At 46.8% G+C, this 20,923-nt stretch overlaps 1 protein-coding gene across 1 annotated transcript in view; it reads left to right on the top strand.

The window, feature by feature from the left end:
- The window catches only part of C10H12orf75 (chromosome 10 C12orf75 homolog), a 45,749-nt gene that overhangs the window by 9,508 nt on the left and 15,318 nt on the right, over positions 1 to 20,923 (top strand). The window contains exon 2 of the mRNA XM_062201986.1: positions 3,672 to 3,696. Coding sequence (XP_062057970.1) covers positions 3,672 to 3,696 — 25 coding nt within the window. The remainder of the gene's footprint in view (positions 1 to 3,671; positions 3,697 to 20,923) is intronic.

Below are 20,923 nucleotides of genomic sequence, written 5' to 3'. Positions count from 1 at the left end.
CGCAGCAGGGAGAGCCCTTGCTGATGGGGCTGGCCTGGTGCAATCAAGGTGGAGTGGCCGGTGTGCGGAAAGCTGATTAAGGCAGTGCCGACTGCATGGCACACTGCCATTTACCAACTCATTTCACACCGGGGACCGCACTTTCCTGCTTAGCTGCCCTGCGGGGCCCAGTGTGTCCTCACTTACCACGTGCTGCAGTGCGCAGGGGTTGAGAGGGGCTGGCAGACAGACAGACCCCAGCCGCAGCTGCCATCCCTGAGTCGAAGCGGAGACTGGCTGCTGGCCGTCCTCTCGGAGCAGCCTCTCCGGGTTTGAACATGGAGATCTCGCCGTCCACGTTAGAGTCTCTGTCTCCTTCCCTGGGTCATTCTTGCAGGAGCAGTTTCCCACACCACACCACACCCCCCCAACCCCCCAGCACTTCCCATCTTTTCCTATGAAAATCAAAGAAATATTATTTTTTGTCTAGAATGCCTTCTAGAATCTCATACTTGCTTTGACTTTGAAATAACATGCTCATTTTCATGAGTTTATGGTGGCACTAATCTTTGGCTTATTTTTTTCCTATCAAAACACTCCACTGTTGGCAGTTTTTCTTATGTTAAGTTTTTTTTTTTTTTTTTAATGTTAGGATTTCTTGGTTTAATGATCTTGGATTCCAAAGCAGCATATAGGTGTGTGCAAAATTGTAATGTGGGGCAGAAATGTCACTCAGAAGAAGGGGACTCAGTTTATGACAGAGTTCAGGGACAGCTCTGAAAGAATTGTTTGAAAGGATCTTAATGGTCAGCTTTTAATGACAGATCTTCATGATTAGCTTTAAATTATGGGTTTTTTTTTTTTAAAGATTTATTTTATTTATTTGAAAGACAGAGTTACAGAGAGAGGTAGAGACAGAGAGAGAGGTCTTCCATCCGATGTTCACTCTCCAGATGGCCGCAATGGCTGGAGCTGCACCAATCCGAAGCCAGGAGCCAGGAGCTTCTTCTGGGTCTCCCACGTGGGTGCAGGGGCCCAAGGACTTGGGCCATCTTCTACTGCTTTCCCAGGCCATAGCAGAGAGCTGGATCAGAAGTGGAGCATCCGGGACTAGAACTGGCACCCATATGGGATGCCAGCACTTCAGGCCAGGGCTTTAACCCGCTGCGTCACAGCTCTGGCCCCTAATTATGGATCTTTATGATTAGCTTTTTTTTTTTTGACAGGCAGAGTTAGACAGAGAGAGAGAGAGAGACAGGGAGAAAGGTCTTCCTTTTTCCATTGGTTCACCCCCCCAAGTGGGCGCTATGGCTGGTGTGTTGCGGCCGGTGGGCTGTGCCGATCTGAAGCCAGGAGCCAGGTGCTTCCTCCTGGTTTCCCATGTGGATGCAGAGCTCAAGGACCTGGGCCATTCTCCACTGAACTCTCGGGCCACAGCAGAGAGCTGGACTGGAAGAGGAGCAATTGGGACAGAATCTGGCGCCCCGACCGGGACTAGAACCCGGGGTGCTGTTGCTGCAGGCAGAGGATTAGCCTAGTGAGCCACGGCGGTGGCTATGATTAGCTTTTAAAGTGCAGATCCCAAATTAATATCAGGGGTATAGTTCTTTTTTGTTGTTACAGATTTATTAATTTATTGGAAAGGGAGAATGAGAGGGAGAGGGGGAGGGGGAGATTGATCTTCATCTACTGCTTCAATTCCCAGATGACTGCAACAGCCAAGTCTGGGCTAGGCTAAAGCCAGGAGCCAGAAGCCAGGTCTCTCCTGTGCATAGCAGGGACACAAGCACTTGGGCCATCCTCTGTTGCCTCCCAGGCACGATAGCAGGAAGCTGGGTCAGAAGTGGAATAGCAGGGACTTGAACAAGCACTCCAGTAAGAGACGCTGGCTTTGGAAGTCGTAGCTTAACTCACCTGCACCATGCCAGCCCCAGGGGCCTAGTTCTTGCCACTTTGGCCATAGCTTTTCCTGGGAACTCACTCACTCTGTGCCCATTTTCCTTTATTTTCACATCTTGGTGTCTTAGGCAGAGGTTATTTTCGTTTCCATTAGGTGGATGGGGAAGTTGAGATATGAAGTTAATTGCGACTGATAATAATGACAGGTTAGCGTGCTGGTTTTATGTGTCCTTCTTTGTGCTAAAAGTGCTTATGCAAACCATCTTCTACAATCTTCACAAAGCCTTTTAGCAAGTGAATAAATTTATCCTCATTTGACTCAAGAGGGAGGTGAGGTTTGAAGCAGTTAAAGGTCGTTAGTGCCATGTAGAGTTGGAACCAAGTTCTTGGTCTCCAGGAGGAGGGTATTGGGTGGAGGAAGCCTGGAATGGGATCTTGTGGGCAGAGAATCTGTGGGCAGTGATGGAAGTAGGGTCTAAGGAGACGGGCTGGCTCTGGGGGCGGAGGCAGAGAGGTTCAGGAGCCATGGGGAGCAGCTGGAAGTGCCCGGGGCTCCTTTTGCAGCTGGATTGGTGCCTGTGAGACTTGTCGCTTCCTGTGGCCCATCAGCTACGTGTGTCCTGTGACTCTGCCATCCCTTTGTGATGAGCACACGGTGTGGCCTGCAGCGGTGCTGTATAGACACCCACTTAGAAGGCCGTGGCTTAGGAAAGAGAGTATTTCTCAAAGTCTGTTGGTTTCCTTATTAGTGAAATGCGAGATTGGCGTGAGCCATCAGTCACATCCCCTTCAGAGTCAGGCCCTTGTCATCGGCATGAATTGTTAAAAGTGAGTGAGGTGAATTCCAAGGTTTGAAACTTCAGGTTTGAGTTTTGTGATTTTCTTGCCCCCCTCCTTATCTGTTTTTTGAAATGAAGTTTTTATTTTATTATTTTTTAAATTTTTATTTATTTATTTATTTATTTTGACAGGCAGAGTGGACAGTGAGAGAGAGAGACAGAGAGAAAGGTCTTCCTTTGCCATTGGTTCACCCTCCAATGGCCGCCGCGGCTAGTGCGCTGCGGCCGGCGCACTGCACTGATAGGATGGCAGGAGCCAGGTGCTTCTCCTGGTATCCCATGGGGTGTAGGGCCCAAGCACTTGGGGCATCCTCCACTGCACTCCCGGGCCACAGCAGAGAGCTGGTCTGGGAGAGGGGCAACCGGGACAGAATCTGGCGCCCCGACTGGGACTAGAACCCAGTGTGCTGGCGCCGCAAGGCGGAGGATTAGCCTAGTGAGCCGTGGCGCCGGCTGAAATGAAGTTTTTAAAGGCTGTATCCTAGGGGCCAGTGTGGCAGCATAGTGGGTTAAGTACCTGCAGTGCCAGCGTCCCATTTGAGCACTGGTTTGAGTCCTGGCTGCTCTGCTTCTGATCCAGCTCCCTGCTAATGGGTCTGGGAAAGCAGCAGAGAATGATCCAAGTACTTTGGCCCCTGCCGTCCACGTTGAGAGACCTGGATGGAAGGAACTTCAGGCTCCTGGTTCCAGCCTGCCTCAGATCTGGCTGTGTGGCCATTTGGGGAGTGAAGATTTTCTCTCTCTCTCTCTCTCTTTCTCTCTTTATCTCTCTCTCTGTCTCCCACTTCTTTGCCACTGTGCCTTTCAAATAAATAAGGCAATCTTAAACAAACAAGAACCCACCAACCACCCATATTCTCAACTTGTCTCTTCGAGAATATTAGGTAGGTATTAGGCTTAATTCTTTGTAACAATATTGTCACACTAATACTGTCCCATTTTTTTTCCTCCTAGGCCCTGCAGGAGCAGCTAAGGACGTGTAAGTATTCAATATTATGGCTTTATTATTTCTCTTTGTGGGGAAGATGCTGGTTTTCAGGAAGCGACCTTTTCAGAGCTGTAGCTGTGAAAAGACATGAAATTCCTTGGCGCACTTGCTCGTAGCGAGTTTATCATTTGCTTTTTAACTGAAGTGCTCCGTGGAGAATGTAGTTATTTGTGACTTTGCATGTCAGCCTTTCCGTTACCCTGGCATTTCAGCTCAGACTCCCCAGAAAGGGGAAAATGTGAATTGTGTTGACGTCCTGGCTTGTGTAGACATTTCGGCTAGTTAGAGGCAGGTGGTTGTGGGGGAGTTCGGCACTTGGCTCCTGTGACGATGCAGTGTCATGCAGTCTGCCAGGGAAGCCAGGCTGGAGCCAGGCATTTCCCCCAGTGCACCCTGCGCTCCTTGGCCGTGGGTGACCAGATGCTCAAGTGAGCACAAGTGACCGTTTGCTGTGGATGGTTTGTCTGTGCCTCCCAAGAGTTCCACATTGGAAACTTCATCCCCAGATGCCTTTGTTAATGCTCTTTGTGGGTGGGAGCCTTTGGGAGGGCACAAGAGTAGGTGAGGTCATGGGAGGGTGGTGCTGCACGAGGTGCTGTCCAAGAAAAAGAAGGGAGACCGGAGCTGGTGCACTTGCTGTCTCACCGTGGGGTCCCTGTGCCGGGTCCTCATCAGGTGCTGAGCAGATGCCAGCGCCATCTTGGACTGCCCAGCTTCCAGAACCATGAGCCACGTAAACTTAGTATTTTTTATAAATTGCCTGGTCTCGGGTATTTTGTTAGAGCAATGGAAAGGAGAGGAAGAGAGCATTTGTGTGGTCAGCATGATCTGGGCTTCGGGCCGCAGGCCACGGAGCAAAGCTTGCCGGCCCGCACAAGGTGTCTGGAGCCCAGGATCCTCGGAGTGCTTCCCATAGGCTCCGTCACTGCACCCTCTCTTCTGGTCTGGGCTGGTTAAAACGTGGCAGGTGGCTCACAGCTTAAGGGTGTTTGTGATTAGCCGCGAGGGTGGGATCAACCCTCCCATCCCAGGTTGGGTTGGATGTCGGCTGGTGGCACCCACATGACATCGGGGGATGGATGGGATTGTGGGTCACTAATGAGGCTTTCTGGAAAGAGCGAGGTGGGCATCCTGGCATCCTGCTCTCTGTCCATTCATGTCATGGGCCAGTCGGCGACTGTGGGGCAGCCGAAGGGCAGAGCAGTGGGCGCTGAAGGAGCTACAAGAAACAGAGTAGAGAGAGGAGAAGCAGGGATCAGGGGCTCTTGGCATGACAGTTCAGGAGTCCCGAATGCCTCTTGCCCTTCATTTTTATTGAGCAGCACTGGTTTAATCAGTAATGTACCACGTATGCAGATACAATAGCATCGAAACTCGGCCAACAGTTTGAAACTTATTAAACTTGTGCGAAAGAAGCAAGGTGTAAACAAAACTACTACAGTTCTCTAAGCAAGAATCTGAGGCTGGGGATGCCGGGTCGTTGGGTGAACAAGAGGTGGCCTGTCCCACAGATGCCGTTCACAAGGAGAGAGGCCCCAGGTACCCTTGCACCAGGTTGTCTGTGGTGGCAGCGTTCTGTATCCACTGTCCCGTGTCTAGGACTTGGAAGGGTCAGGCGTGGGGCAGCCCCACATCATCAAAATCCTTGAAACTTGTTACTGATTTACAATCTATAAGCAAGCACAATTCTAAACTATACTACATAGCAGTAAAAAACCCTAACAGTTCCCCCTTTTTATTTTTGTGAACAGGATCTTTTTGCAATGGATTTTTTTCTTGACTCGATGAGCCTTAATGCTGCATAGCAAGGTGACTCTGAACTTGTTTTATGTTGTGCTGAATCCTTTTAGCAAGACAGGATAGCATGCATGGTCTGAGTAACAGACACAAAAGGACAGTCAGGACAGGTGTCACAGATGGGAGAAGCCACGCTAACCAGGATCCTCTTAAATGCCGTAATTCAGATGATACTTTTGTATTATTCATTTCTTTTTTTTTTCCCATATTTTATCAATTTCTTTTTGTGTCAGATGAGAGTTATCAGTAATGTTGAAACAGCACAGACCCAGAAATTTTTGACATCTGGCATGTTCTTTTAACAACAAATAATCTACAGAAGCTGTGTTTTGTAATACTCCTTTTGGAAATTGGCTTATTTTGATATTAATATAGTATAAACTGTTGCTGTAGCACTAGCTGCTTTGATAAAATACAAGGCAACTTTCCTGACATTTTCTGTGCTCCCACTACTAGTCCTGGTACGGGCAAAATGAAACCCGGCAGTGGAGGCACCACCGAGTTAAGGTGATCATCACAATCAGAGTAAAGATCGCTATCTCCGATTCTGTTCGGTTGAGCTGTTTCCTGGAGAGGAGGCAACGGTCATGGAACAACCTGCCCCACAGAGCAAAGGCAGCAGAGATACGTATGAATCATTGCCATGGAGGAATGCTGTCCTGTAGGGACGGGAACAGCAGAGGAGAAATGAATGTGGCTTGTTTTAGAGCTGTTTGACAGCAAGGCATGATCACAGAGGACTGAGACTTTCCTTACGTAAAGTATGTCATGTTATCCGAAGTCAAAGAGGTAGGGAGATGAGGGACAGACAATATTGAGGGTCTGGAAGACCAAGTGAGTGGTCTGATGTCCAGTTGTCCTTTGAAAACAGTCAACTGATGAACCCAGGCCAGTGAAGTTGTTTTTTAGGATGTCAGAAGGTGAGGGCCCTTCTCCCATGCAAAAAGAAGTGTAACACATTTGAAGCCATATGTAACCAAAAGTTTGTCTTTGGACCTAGAGCATTGAAATTACTCTGTACTTTGATGGTAATATTTACCTGAGCGTGTGTGGAATTTTGAGGTGGACATGTTGACAGATCCAGTCGGGCTTTGACACCGCTGTAATGCCCACTGTCTTTTAGAGAAACTCGAGTTTTCCAATTGAGAAATCATTAGCACCCCGTTTCCGTAATTGCAGACTGGTCAAATTGTACCAGTCAGCTTCCTGATGTGTGGGGTAGGTAGCGTACAACACCTGTCCATCCTTATATCAGCAAACATGCCTGAGTACAGAATCAACACATGACAGCAGTGAGGAGCCCCCTTCCCCTGCGGTTCCAGTCGGATTATCTGTAATCTAAAGACAAGCAGAAGCAGTATGTACAGTGGTTAGCATTGCTAAAAACAATGTATTTGCGGTGCGGTTGTTGTCTGCTGCTTGTGTCTGACTTTTTAGCTGTCCCCATTAGGTGGGGCTGCCTTCAGTGTTGGCCCCTTTCTCCTGAGGGTCAGATCACTGAACTTCTTCACAAGAGGCTGGATGTTCTCATCGATGTCAGATCTCATCGTGACCATTTCGAAGCTTAATCCTATGTGCTCGAAGCCACTTGTAACTACACCCTGTTGATGCATAAGCATACCCTCGTCCCCAGGTTACACCTTCTCCAGATTTCCTTTTTCCTGGACGTCAATCTGTCTGTCATGCTGGCTGTGGAGTTATTTTATCCAAAGTAGAGGGCCATTGCCTTTCTGCGGTGGTTAGATTTGTTTCATCAATGTCTAAAAAATTTATGGTGCAAAGGGCTTGGGATAACTGCATGTGAGGACTGGTGTATTCTCTCTTTTTGTTTAAGCAACCGATGTTTCAAAATAAGATGTGTTCGTGCAACAGTGGCCTGCCCTTGAGGGTTGTATGGAATACCAGTAGCATGTTTGATTTTCTGAGAGGCAAAATGTTTTCTATGTTTTGGCTAAGATAAGAAGGCCCATTGTCTGTCTTAACATATGAGGTCTACCTAAAACCGAAAACGCAGATAGTAAATGAGCAATGACATGTTGTGAGGGTTCACCTGTAGAAGCTGTAGCCCAAATAAATCTGGGAGATGTGTCCGTGGAGACGTGAAAAACATCTAATTTACCAAAGATGAAACAAGGGTGACATCGATTTGCCGTAACTCGTTAGGCTGTAAACCATGAGGATTAACACCCACAGAGAAAGGAGGAGAGGTCATCCGTGAGCAAGAGGGACACTGAGAAAGAATCCGTCGTGCCCGAGCACGAGAAATAGGAAGTGATTGTACAAGACCATCAGCATTAACATGAGTTAATCGATACCACTGTTGGCATCAAGAAAGGAGCTGGCAACCAACCTATCTACTTTACCCTGGGCTAGAGGGCCAGGTAATTGAGAAAGAGAACAAATATGCATAATGTAAATAGGATGAGCAGGCTCCTGAATAAGTGTGTGAACAAGAGTAAGTCAATGGTGGGAGAGGTATCCTTACCCAGAAGAGATACAGTTCCAATTTTGGGTTCAAGTCTGAACACATATTGAGAATGTAGATATTAAGGGGTCCTGTCTGATCTTGCAACAACATAATGAGAGCCATCAACTCAGCTTGTTGAGAAGTGTAATTGGTTTACATAGTTTTAGACATTGGGCCCAAATAAGCAGCTTTTTGCATTACTGCTACTGTCAGAAAAAGGAGGCATAAAAGAGAAAGGGGTGCAGATTGGTGCTGCCTCGCATGGGGCACTAAACATTAAGAAAAGAGCGCAGAACAGAGAGGAGAAAGAATATGAACTTGCAGCCAGACCAAATTATTCAAAGAAAATAAACTTGCAGAGGTTGACCGACTGCCAGCGTAGCATCACACAGACCGAACATGTGGCAGAGGGCCTTTGTGTATCTTAGGTGGGCTAGGAGAGGGGTGGGGGGCTGTAGGCGGGAGGTGAGCTTCCTCATACAGGTTCTTCAAATGTGGACCACCAGCTTCCAAACCTGGGGAAGAATGCAGGGGGTGGGGTGGGGGACAACAGCGTGTGAGACAGAACTCGTCTCTTTTTTTTTTTAATTTTTATTTTTTGACAGACAGAGTCAGACAGTGAGACAGAAAGGTCTTCCTTTTTCCGTTGGTTCACTCCCCAAGTGGCCATTACGGCCAGTGTGTTGCGGCTGGCGTGCTGCGCCGATCCGAAGCCAGGATCCAGGTGCTTCCTCCTGGTCTCCCATGTGAGTGCAGGGCCCAAGGACCTGGGCCGTCCTCCACTGCACTCCCGGGCCACAGCAGAGAGCTGGACTGGAAGAGGAGCAACTGGGACAGAACCGGTGCCCCAACCGGGACTAGAACCCAGGGTGCCAGCGTGAGCTGTGGCGCCGGCCAGAACTGGTCTCTTGAAAGAAGGCAGGGGTAAGAAGAACCTAAAATGGCTGAGACTTCTGTCCTTGTTCCATCAGCTCCCATTTGTAAAATATGCTGGAGCGTTTTAAAGAGGTTGTCCCATAGGATGGCAGATAATATCCAAGAGGTAGTCTTTAGAAAATCAAACAGTTTGCAAGAAGGAGAATGACAGTCAAGTGTACCAAGACAACTTGCTAAAGCTATTTGTCAGCCAAGGGATTGGTAAAAAGCAGATTCAGTTTGTTTTTTAGACATTGGCAGAATAATGTGATCAGGATCATGACCAGCTAGAGGTTTTAATCTTTTATGCCCCTTTTCTATAATTAATGCTATTTTATCTAAATAAGTCTCCATTCGTTTTTAGCTGTTGATTAGGTAAAGACATCCATTCTATTTTTCTTGTTGGCTTAGCAATCCAGTGGGAGAGTGAGGAGTGGGAAATATTATTAATGAAATTTTTTGGGGGGATTAATTTGAAATAACTGGGCTTCATGAATATGACTTTTTATCTGCTCTAATTCTTGTTTTGCGAGTGGAGTTAACTTTCTAAGGCTGTTTAAATCTGGTTTACCTTTTAAGATAGCAAATAAAAGTTGTAGTTGGTAAGCAGATATTCCAAGAGAGGGGCGTAGTCAGTTCATATCTCCTAACAGTATTTGAACATCATTTAAAGTTTGTAATGAATCTAACTGAATTTGGACCTTTTGAGGAATAATTTTATTGTTTATTATTCTTGTTCCCAAATAATCATAAGGGGATGATCTTTGCATTTTTTTCTGCTGCGATATGTGATCCAGCAGTAGTCAGGCAATGATTTGCATACTCAAATAACTCTTGAAGTTCTAAAACATCCTGGGTTGCAAATAGGGTATCAGCCATATAATGAATAGTATAAGCTTCAGGGTATTTTTGACGAACAGGAGCTGTTGCCTCTCCCATAAAAGTTTGACATATGGTAGGGCTATTTAACCTGCCTTGCGGCAACACTTTACATTGATACAAGGCTGGTTTTCTTTTATTAATAGGAGGAATGGTAAAAGCAAACTTTTCACAATCAGTGCCATGTAATGGGATGTTGAAAATAAGTCTTTTTAAATCAATAATAATTAAAGGCCAGTTTTCAGGAATCATGGTAGGAGAGGGAAGAGCTGCCTGCAAAGCCCCTGTGAGTTGGCTGACAGCGTTAATTTTTCTCAAATCCATTAACATTTGCTCTTTGCCAGATTTCTTCTTTATGACAGGTACTGGACTATTGCTAAGACCAGTAGAAGGTTCAGTGTGACCGGCTTTGAGTTGTTCCACTACCAATTAGTGTATGCATCTGATTTTTCCTTGTTCAGGGGCCACTGTGCTACCCATACTGGCTTTGAAACAAGCCATTTCAGTGGAACAGGCAGAGGACCCAGAACAGCAGCCCCGTCAAAAAGATTGATGTGAGGGCTTTAATTTTTAAATCGGGGGCATAACCCATATTACACATTATATTTTTAGCTTGGTCAGAGAGGTAGAGCATATATTAACATATGTACACCACTGACAAAATGTCTTGTTCCCACAAATTGACGGCTGCATTAAAGACATGGGGATGAATAGTACCTTCTTGGCCAGCTGCACCTACGCAGTACAAGGGGAAAGTACTCTTTCAAACCTTGGAGACACTAGCAACACTAACAAAATCTGAGCAGTGGTGTTTTGAATAGGGCCAGGGTACATAAGCTGTAACTGATACATCGGCACCAATATCAGTGAGGACCATAAATCTTTTGCCCTTAATTAGTAAAATTTTAATCAGTTTAATTATAACACAGTTTTATGCAAGACCTGCTTTTCAGCAGTTTCTGATCCTTTGTTACCAGATTGAGCTATTTTTAACTTTTGAAGTGATAAGAGTAATTATTGAGCTATCCCATCTCCCTTCCTTTGCTGGGTAGTTTCTATAGCTGGGGCCTCAGTTTGGATCTGTCCCATATGGTCAGAATGTATAATACCTGGATGTACAATAAATCTTTGTAAAGTCCAGTTATTTTGTTCCAAAAGAAGGCTGACCGTATTGGGAGGACCTGGACCCCAGACGTTAGTAGACAGTAAACACAGGGCAGAGTCTTTTTCACTAGCCACATCGTCACTTCCTGGAATACCTACAACTGTGCTTCCTTTCGTGGTTGAAGAGAGATCGGAGACCACGTGGGACCCTGAGTTGTGGTGGTTTGAACAGGGAGTTGCTGCATCCTTGGCCCCAGTATGTGATCCCATCTCTGTTTCCCTGAGCAGAGCACAAGGAGTTTCCTTCTTATCAAATCTAGAATGACATTGATGAGCCCAACGGCGTCCTTTCTTACATTGTGGACAAATGCTGGGGGTTGGTGCTGCAGCACCAGGCCGAGCAGACTGATTGGCTAAATTGTTCCGTTTATGGGTCCTGCTAGAAGTGTCCCACACAGCCACATTCAAAACAGGTGTTTTTAGTTTTTCTGTTTAACTTGAGACGGCAGTGGCCAACAAATTAGTGTGAAAGGGTTAATGTCACTACAAGCTTTAATGCGTTTCCCTAAGGAGCCGTTAGCTGCCCTGTGCAGAGCTCTTTGACATTGGTTTTTAGCATAATCAAAAGCTAATATTTCTATAAACAAATCCCTGACCTCAGGCTGTGAAAGTACCTTATGCAAACCATCCCAGAGCCGTGCAGTGAAGCCTGCACAGGGTTCATCAGGCCCTTGCTGCAGGTTAACAAATGAAGCGTGGCCTTAGCTGCTTCTGCCGGCCGCTCCCAAGCAAACTTGTCAACTAGCCTCATCAGGGTATGCCAGGTGGGCTTGTGGTCCCAGCCACGGGTTCACTCCCGCGAGGTGAGCTGCAGGGAGACGTACAGCAGGGTCAGCTCTCTGGTTATGCGGCTCTGCTTGTCCCGCCTCATCTTTCCACCAAGTCTGAAGCTGTAAAAGTTCACTGGGACTCAAGTATTTACCGTGAGTTTCCAATCCCATGGAATTAGTCTTTCATGATCAGCTACCCCTTTAAGAATTCCATGTGCCTATGGAGAATTAACGCCAGATTAAGTAGAGGCCGTCTTAAAATTGTGATGCATTTAAGAGGCAGGACTTCATGTTCCCAGTGACAGCCTCTCTCAGGAAAGTTGGGATCCTCGCCAGGGCCAAGAGGTGCAGCCCTGACAGGAGGTACAAGAGCACAGTCGCGGTGAGCCGCGGATTCCCGTCCCTCTGCCTTCCTGACACCTGAGCGCCAAGTCCTCCAGGCTCCCTTGGTCCTGTTCTAGGGCCGGTGGGGCGGAGTGGAGGTGCCAGGAGACATCTTTTTGACTCCTTACGCATCAGGAGCAGGAGCTCCGCTGTCCAAGGCGTCATGGGGTGCGCGCCCAAGGGCCTTCTCGTCTCTTGCTGGTCCTCCCTCTCCGTCCCTTCACACCCCTCTTTCCCTTCTTCTTCCCCGTGTGTGATTCGGCATCGGATTCAGAGGAAGACACCTCCCTTCGTAGAGGCTGCAAAGCCATGGAAATAGATTCCAGAGTGGCCACACGGGTGCTGGAATTCATTCTCCCTGTTCACGAGCGCTTTGAAGAGACGTGATGACGTCCTTGTGTGGAGAAACATCCGAGGTGCCCTGCAAGGGAACCAGTACCAATGCTTCCTCACACAAGAGTCCTTACAGGTCTCAAGAGAGACCCCTGCAGAGGCAAGACTTCCCTCCGTTGAGTGTGGGTATTCCTGTCTCCACTCCCTCTGCCGCCTTGTCACCCTGAGGAGGGGTCCTGCCAGCGTCTCCTCAGTTCCTTCAGCGTCCTCACGCCTCTGTGCTCCGGCACCTCCCAGCCCCACACCGAGCGCCACTGTCGCGGGCCAGCCAAGGGCAGAGCAGCGGGCGCTGGAAGAAACACACAGTAGGAGAGAAGAGAAGCAGGGGTCAGGGACTGTGCGCATGCCAGCGCAGGAGTCCCGAGTGCCTCTTGCTCTTCCTTTTTATTGAGCGGCACTGGTTTAATCATTAATGTCCTAGGTACGCAGACACAGTAGCATCGAAACTCAGCGAATAGTTCGAAACTCATTAAACCTATTGGAAAGAAGCAAGGCATAAACAAAACTATTAAAATTCTCTAAGCAAGCATCTCAGGTGGGGGTGAGGGGAGGCACCAGGTTGTTGGGTGAACAACAGGTGACCTGTCCTGCAGATGTGCCCTTTACATGGAACAAAGGACCCAGGCGCCCTTGCACCAGGTTATCTGTGGTTTCCAGTGTTCCGTGTCTGACTTGGGTCAACCCCGGGGCAGCACAATACCACCAAAATGCTTGAAACTTGTTACGGAATTACAGCCTATAAGTCAGCACAATTCTAAATTATGCCATCTAGCAGTAAAAAACCCTGACAGTGAAAGGGGTGAGTGACTTGGGTGTTTGTTCTGGTTGAGGGGTGGGCCGGTCAGGGCTCCCAGGCATGGGTAGGGGGTGATCTTCCTGCTGGCTGGGCTTCCTTACTGGGTTGTGCAGGTGCTGGGCGAAAGGAGTAGTGGGGCTCGAGAGTCGGGGAGAGGGTGTTGCCCAGTGCCACGTCGAGAGCTGGCTCCTGTCTGCAGCTTTTCAGCATGCAGACTCTGGGCGGGGGGCACCGGGATGGCTCAAGTGAGTGTGTTCCTGCCACCCTCACGGGAGAGTTCCCAGGTCCTGGTTTTCCTGGGCATTGGGGAGAGAACCTGCAGACAGGCGTTCTTGTCTTTCAAATCAGTAATTAAAAACAATGGGGTCAGACGTTAGTCATCAAAAAGAATTCAGAGGCATTGCAGTGGGGTTGTAAAGCGTTCTGGGCCTTAGCATGTTTCAGGGGACCTTAGGTATGGAAACCAATAGTCGATTTCTTTAAACTGTAGAGTCAGTGGTTGAGTGAGACCAGAACACTGAGCGACAGGGATTCTGCACTCTGACCACATTCCTGGTACTGCAGCGTTCTGGCCTCCTCTCCTGCCTCTCCCTTCCATTTCTATTTGTTGTTGCCATCTTGATTTTCTTCAAGCCGTATCTTACACTTGAGGAGTTCTGCTGAAAATCTTTTGGTTGTTCACCACTGCCCCCTGGATGGAGTCCAGAATCTCTTGGGAGCTGACAGGCGTGTGCACGCACTCTCTCTCTCTCTGTCTCTCTCTCTCTCTCTCTCTCTCTCTATATATATATATAAACGTTCATTTATTTGGAAGGCAGAGCAACAGAATGAAAAAGAGAGACCCTCTCGTCCCCTGGTTTACTCCCTCAGTGCCTGTAGCAGCCAGGGTTGAGCCAGGTTGAAGCCAAGAGCCTGGAACTCCTCCTGGGTTTCCCACATGGGTGGTATAAACCCAGATACTTGCACCTTCGTCTGCTACCTGCCAGGGCATGCATCGGCAGGAAGGTGGGTTGGAAGTGGACTCGGAACTCTATCTCAGGTACTCCCCAAAGAAGCTGCGGGCAGTCCAGATGGTAGTTTACCCTGCCATGCCACAATGCCTACCCCGTTTATGTCTTTTTTTTTTTAATTTTATTTATTTATTCGGAAGTCAGAGTGTTACACAGAGAGAAGAGAGGCAGAGACAGAGAGAGAGTCTTCAATCTGATGGTTCATTCCCAATTGGCTGCAACTGCCAGAGCTGCGCCGATCAGGAGCCAGGAGCTTCTTCCGGGTCTTCCACATGGGTGCAGGGGCCCAAGAACTTGGGCCATCTTCTACTGCTTTCCCAGGCCATAGCAGAGAGCTGGATGGGAAGAGGAGCATCCAGGACTAGAACCAGTGCCCATATGGGATGCTGGCACTTCAGGCCAGGGCGTTAACCCGCCGTGCCACAGCGCTGGCCCCCTGTTTATGTCTTGTACTAAGCTGCTGACTGGCTCAGTTTCAGGGTGGTGTGGAGGGGCTCGCTGGGATCAGGAGTGAGCAGAGCGGAGGAGACTGCAAGGGGAGCTGCAGACCTGCTCAGCCCAGCAGCGTGGCTCTCGGGGCCCGCACTGACCTCACACTCCGTCTCCTTTCCCTGTTTCTTGTTGCTCCTTCTACCTGGAGAGGCTGTTCTTCCTATTCTGTTTGTAAAGCTGCCCTCTATTCTGCTGGGCTTCGTGTTGTTCTTTGCAAGAAATATTTGCTTCATGCCTCACTATAGTGTCTCTTTTGGATTTTATATCACTGGGGGCCTTTATCATGATAGACATCATATTGAGGGTTTTTTTTTTTTTTTAAGATTTTTTTAAAGGCAGAGTGAGAGAGAGCGAGAGAGCACTTCCATCCTCTGGTTCACTCCCCAAATGGCTGCAACAGCTTAAGCTGGGCCTCTCTGGATCCAGGAGCTTCATCCAGGTATCTCACATGGGTCCAGGGGCCCAAGGACTTGGCCATCTTCAACTGCTTTCCCAGACGCATTAGCAGGGTCAGAAATGGATAGAACAGCTCGGACTTGAACTGGACGGTGCTGTGACTACACCACAGTGCCAGCCCTGGTACTGGGTTTATAAGTAGCAATTCATGTGCTGTCTTTTTCTCCATGGGAGTTGAAATATCTTCCAATTTAATATTTTCTAGAGTTATTAGCATGCTTGGAACATTCTATTTAATAAGTAGTTGTTGAATCAATTACATCATTTGCCTTCTAGGAGACAGTGATTCTGTAACTTCTTCTTTTGTTTAGAGGTATGGGAATTTCTAATAAAATTAAGTGGCGATCTTGTCAATAGAATTATATGTTCCAGAACATGAGATGCCATTTAACTAGTTTTTAAAATCCTGAATTCTTCACATTAGGTTTTCTGTGATTGTACCTCATTGTACGTCTCCTAATTAAAAGGTATAATTTTATTAAGTAAGTGGCCCTTTAGATAATGAATGCATTAGATTTAATTGGGAAAAGTTAAAATAATATTGTTGCTGTCGCAAAAGGCATATTTCAGTACATTCTATTTTTTGAAGTTGAAGAAGGTATGGATTCATACATATTGATAATAACATTTGGCAATGAGGAGCTAAGAAGTTAAGATGATTTAAGGTTGTTATTATGAAGTTATAAAAATTTTTAAAAATCTAAACAAATGGATCCCAAGCCAAAAAGAGTGGTCAGATAACATGATGGCTACGACTACTGAGAGTAGAGAACTTCAAATAGAGCAGCCAGTATATTGTACAGACCACAAAGAAACCTCTTGGGAGAATTATGGCTATTTTTTAAGCCAGAAATATAATAATTACTCCCTTAATATATATTAAAAATCAGCTTTCTAAGGAAGGACTGCTCTTTTATTTTTTTTAAACTTTCTCCCTTTTCCTATTTATTTGCCCATTTTCTGTAGGCAAGAAACCAGCAGTATATGAGTTTGACAGTAAATCAAATATTTCTGCCCTTAGTACATTGCATTCTACCAGAGGCCAAAATACCACCTAAGAAATGCTAATTATTGAAATACTCAGAACCCAGAGCCGGTCTGGGTCTTGAAGGTTGAGGAAGAGCTCGTGCAGACAGGAGGAGGAAAGGGAACGCAGGGCACCTGAAAGAGCAAGAAGGAGGGTGCAGAAGGGACCCGCGGGGCTGCGGGCACAGCCAGCAGCTGCGTGTGCTGGAGCCGGTGGTGTGGGCTCAGCTGAGGGGGAGGGTGAGGTTGACAGGCAGGGAACAGTCTGTGCATGGCCTTTGATGCCAGGCCCATAATTGGACTTGATTTTGTATGCATTCAAGAGCCATTAGGGGTTTTAAGGTGGAGGAATTAAATGATGATGTTTGCATTTGAGAGTGACAGTTCTAAAGCACTTGATGGATGAGCTGGGCGCAGGGGACAGGCACAGAGGAATAATGGAAATGAGGCCCAGAGGGGCTTGGTGGGGCTCAGACAGCAGAACGTTGCCATAAAAAAGAAGTGACACCCAAGGTGTTTGGAAATAGGCCAGTAGGTGTTGAATGACCAGGTGGAGAAGGAAAAGAAAGGAAGATCTGAGCCTGAGGCTGAAGCTTCAAACCTCAGCCAAGGGGAAGGGCTGGCTGATAATCTAAGAGACCAAGCAGCCTCAAGGAGGGAGAGAGCCATCAGCGGTGGTGTGATGGCCACATTGGTCACTCGGGGGACTGTGGTCTCCAGTAAGTGGTGCAGTGACTGCTTCAAAGTGGAAACAAGCAGAGGGCGAGGACGTGGGGTTTCATTTTATGGGTATTTACCAATCACAGATGGGAGCAATGTTGGTAGCGTAAAGAGGAAGAATAATTGGAAGATACATGTTTCTGTTATAAAAGTAATACTGTGAAAAATGGAAAAGTATGGAAAACTGCCTTTAAAAAAAAAAATCAGCCATTATCCCACTACCAAAGATAGCCATTGCTAGCATTTTACATTGTTTTCTTCCAAATTGTTTTGTTATTATTTCTTACTACTTGTGTGTGTGGATGATTTTGCATGTTGAGGCCTGGTTTTTCTGTCTATCTTAGGTGGAGGGGACGTGGCTATGTTATGGCAAATATGTGTCTCAGTTTTCATTCCAAGTTCTTCTGCTTACAGAGATGCGAATTCAGAGCAGAGTCAGGTACACAGGTGAGAGCAGGGTTCATGTAAAGTGAGAGAGTGAATGTGCACTCACACGTGAGTGTGGGCAACTCCACATAAGAGATACTCATCATGAGTAGGCCAGAGTTGCCTATGAGGAGAGAGAGTGTGGGAGGAGGTGAGAGATGGACCCACAGGGGCAGGAAATCAAAAGGGCAAAGAGGGCAGCTGCCATGTGCAACAGTCCCTTTTATGGGATTAGGGCATTGTCCCCTAATTGAATATGCAAGTGGGGTATAGTTTGGTCAGGGCTTAGTGTGTGTGAAGCTCTCTGGGAATTTTAGAGTAGCTGTGTGGAGTTTAACTTCCGTGTGGCCACGATGCTATCTTCTCTTTCTTGGTCCCCAGATGAGACACAGGTGCATTATAGGAAAGTTGTTGTACTGGGTTGACAGGGTAGGGGGTGGAGTTACAGTACAAGGCTTGAGGCAGAAATTGTGGGAAAATCTTCCAGCTCATTTTTCCTACCTAGTCTTTCTGTCCATTTCCCTCATGTCAGTTGTACTCAGGGATTAAAGGGTAGAAACCTGTAGGGTATGAAAAGCTAGGGACAGTTCGAGGAGGGGTCAGGAGGATGGAAAGAATAATGGATAACTATAGATCCCACAGCAGGCTTGAGGGATTAAGACATCGATGGAAGAGCCAGTGCTGTGGCACAGTGGGCTGTGCTTCTGCCTGCAGTGCTGGCATTCCATACGGGTACCATTCTAGTCCTAGCAGTTCTTCTTCCTATTCAGCTCTCTTTTATGGCCTAGGAAAGCAGTAGAAGATGGCCCAAGAGCTTGGGCCCCTGAACCCTTGTGGCAGACCTGGAAGAAGCTTCTGGCTCCTGGCTTTGGATTGGCCAAGCTGTAGCCATTGCGGCCACTTTGGAAGTGAACCAGTGGGTGGAAGACCTTTCTTTTTTTCCCAAAAAACCCTTTTATTCAAGGAGTACAAATTTCATAAGTACAACTTCAGGAATATAGCGATTCTTCCCACTATACCCACCCTTCCACTGCCACTCCCACTCCATCTCCTCCTCCCTTTCACATTCCCAGTCCCATTCTCCATTAAGATTTATTTTCAATTAACTTTATACACAGAAGACCAACTCTATACTAAATAAAGATTTCAATAGTTTACACACACACAAATTGTTTGATACAAGTTTTACAGTTAATTCTGATAATACAACTCGTTGAGGACAGAGGTCCTATATGGGAAGTAAGTGCACAGTGTTAACACTGTTGTTAATTTAACACACTTATATATGACGTCAGTGATCACCGGAGGCTCTTGACATGAGCTGCCAAGGCTATGGAAGCCTTTTGAATTCACAATCTCTGTCAGAATTTAGACAAGGCCATAAGCAAAGTGGAAGTTATCCCCCCCCTTTTGGAGAAAAGTATATCCTTCATTGATGGCTGCTTCTTTCCTTTGGAGTCTCACTCACAGATTCTTCATGTAGGACTTTTTTTTTTTTTTGCCACAGTGTCTTGGCTTTCCATGCCTGAAATGCTCTCATGGGCTTTTCAGCCAGACCAGAATGCCTTAAGGGCTGATTCTGAGGTCAGAGTGTTACTTAAAGTGATTGTCATTCTATGAGTCTGCTGTGTGGACTGCTTCCCATGTTGGAACATTATCTCTTTTAAATTCTATCTATTATTATTATCAGACACTTGATCTTATTTATATGATCCCTTTAACACTTAATCCTATCTATATCATCACTTTAACACTTAATATGATCACTTTAAGAGGAAGACTTTTCTTTCTCTCCCTCTCTCTGTAGCTCTACCTCTCAATAAATATTAAGACATAGAAGTTAACCTTAGAAACTTGAAAGCATCAGTATATATAAGAGTACATATATGAAGATATATATATATACATATATATATGACAGTACTTTAAAAGCTTGTAGAAAAATATAATTATAAGGTTAATTAATTTTGGAGCAAAACATTTTGAAATCCATGCATAGTTTTTTTTCATAATGTATTTTCCATGAACTTATTGAAAATACCACATGTGCATGGATTTCCCAATGTTTTTGCACCAAAATAAACTCATCTTTTAATTCTGTTTCCCTTGAACTTTTTGACATACCCTTATAAGATTTAATTATCACAAGACAGACCCACATGTCAACCCGTCTTTTCCTCAGTCCTTCTGTCTCTTTAAATCATAGTGCAGTAACACACAGAACAAAACAAGTGAATTCAACGTGATGACATCTGGCTGCTTTCACAAACTTGCAGAAACCAACCATGCTTTCATTTTATTTCAGTGAATTATCTTAGCTATTTGGCACAGGAAGGTTGTGTTGGGTTATTTTTGGGTGGAAGTGGCAGAAGCCCAGCTTCAGCCGGTCTAAACAAACAAACAAAAAGGAATTTATTGGCCCGTGTGGTGGAAAAGCTCCAGGGGTTTGGCTTTGGTCACAGCAGGGTGCAGGTGGCCCAGGGGCCCGGAGAAACCTTCTCCATCCCTGCTTTCCTGTTTTGGGCTTGGTCTGAAGGCAGCCTTTTCTGAAGTGGTGTCAGAGATGGCTGGTTTGTATCTTAGTAATTCCTGCCGAAAAAATAGCTTCTCTTTCCTAGTGGTTCTGAAACTAAGCCCCCCAGACAGTACCTTGTATGCAGATACTAGGTGCCTTCAGGTCCTGGTATTCTACCTACCCTCCCTCAGCTTAACTCACTGAGCTGGGGGAGCCATACAGCCGGCCCTAACCACTGGACTCATGAGGTCATTCGCTTCTCCCATAGATAGAATGATGGTGTCCAGTGTTGTCTTGAGCGATTTTGTTTAGGCAAATACCAGGTCTGGGCAGAATGTAACAACCCCCTGCACATGGCCCCCAGGTGGACTGAAGCCACCTTGGCCATCATGTGAACCAGACAGCCAGAGCAGGCTGGCCAGGCTAGGTCTCATCGAGGACTACCACGATGAAACAGAGAAAGGACGTGTTGCCATTGATCTAGTGACAACCCTTGGCTCCTGGCTCTGCTACAGCAGGGGCTCATGTTGCCATTGTGATCCAGCCATACCTGCTCCACCAACCTGTAGCCTCCTAACCCCCCAGCACCCTCATTCAGGAGGGCAGTAATTCTGGAGACTCTGAGAGACTCCCCCCTCATCTGTCCACAGATTAAGCTTTTTCCTTCACCCTCAGACAGTGTCCTCGTTATTTTGGTTGTCACCAGGGTCAGGGACCCAGCTTTCCCTGACAGTTTGATCAACAGACCTGGAGTGGGATGGTCACTGGTCAGAAGGGGGCTTATGCTTGCGTCTGAGTCAGTGAGGGGCCAGGAGGCTGTGGGATTGTCATTGACCAGGCCTCGTCGTGTGGTCACTGCTGGAACTCACCCATGTCACCCAGCCACGTGGCCAACAAGAGGGGACAGAGGTGATTTCCCCAAGAAAAACTGGGCTTCTGTTGACCAGGGAAGGGGGCAGCTGCACATGTATAGGCAGAGACAAAGCTTGCGTCATATGAGTTGCTTTT

Source organism: Lepus europaeus, chromosome 10 (genome assembly GCF_033115175.1).
Source record: "Lepus europaeus isolate LE1 chromosome 10, mLepTim1.pri, whole genome shotgun sequence".
In the NCBI taxonomy this organism is placed as follows: Eukaryota; Metazoa; Chordata; class Mammalia; order Lagomorpha; family Leporidae; genus Lepus; species Lepus europaeus.
The sequence above is the reverse complement of the archived record's forward strand: the minus strand, read 5'-3'. Positions and strand labels throughout refer to the sequence as shown.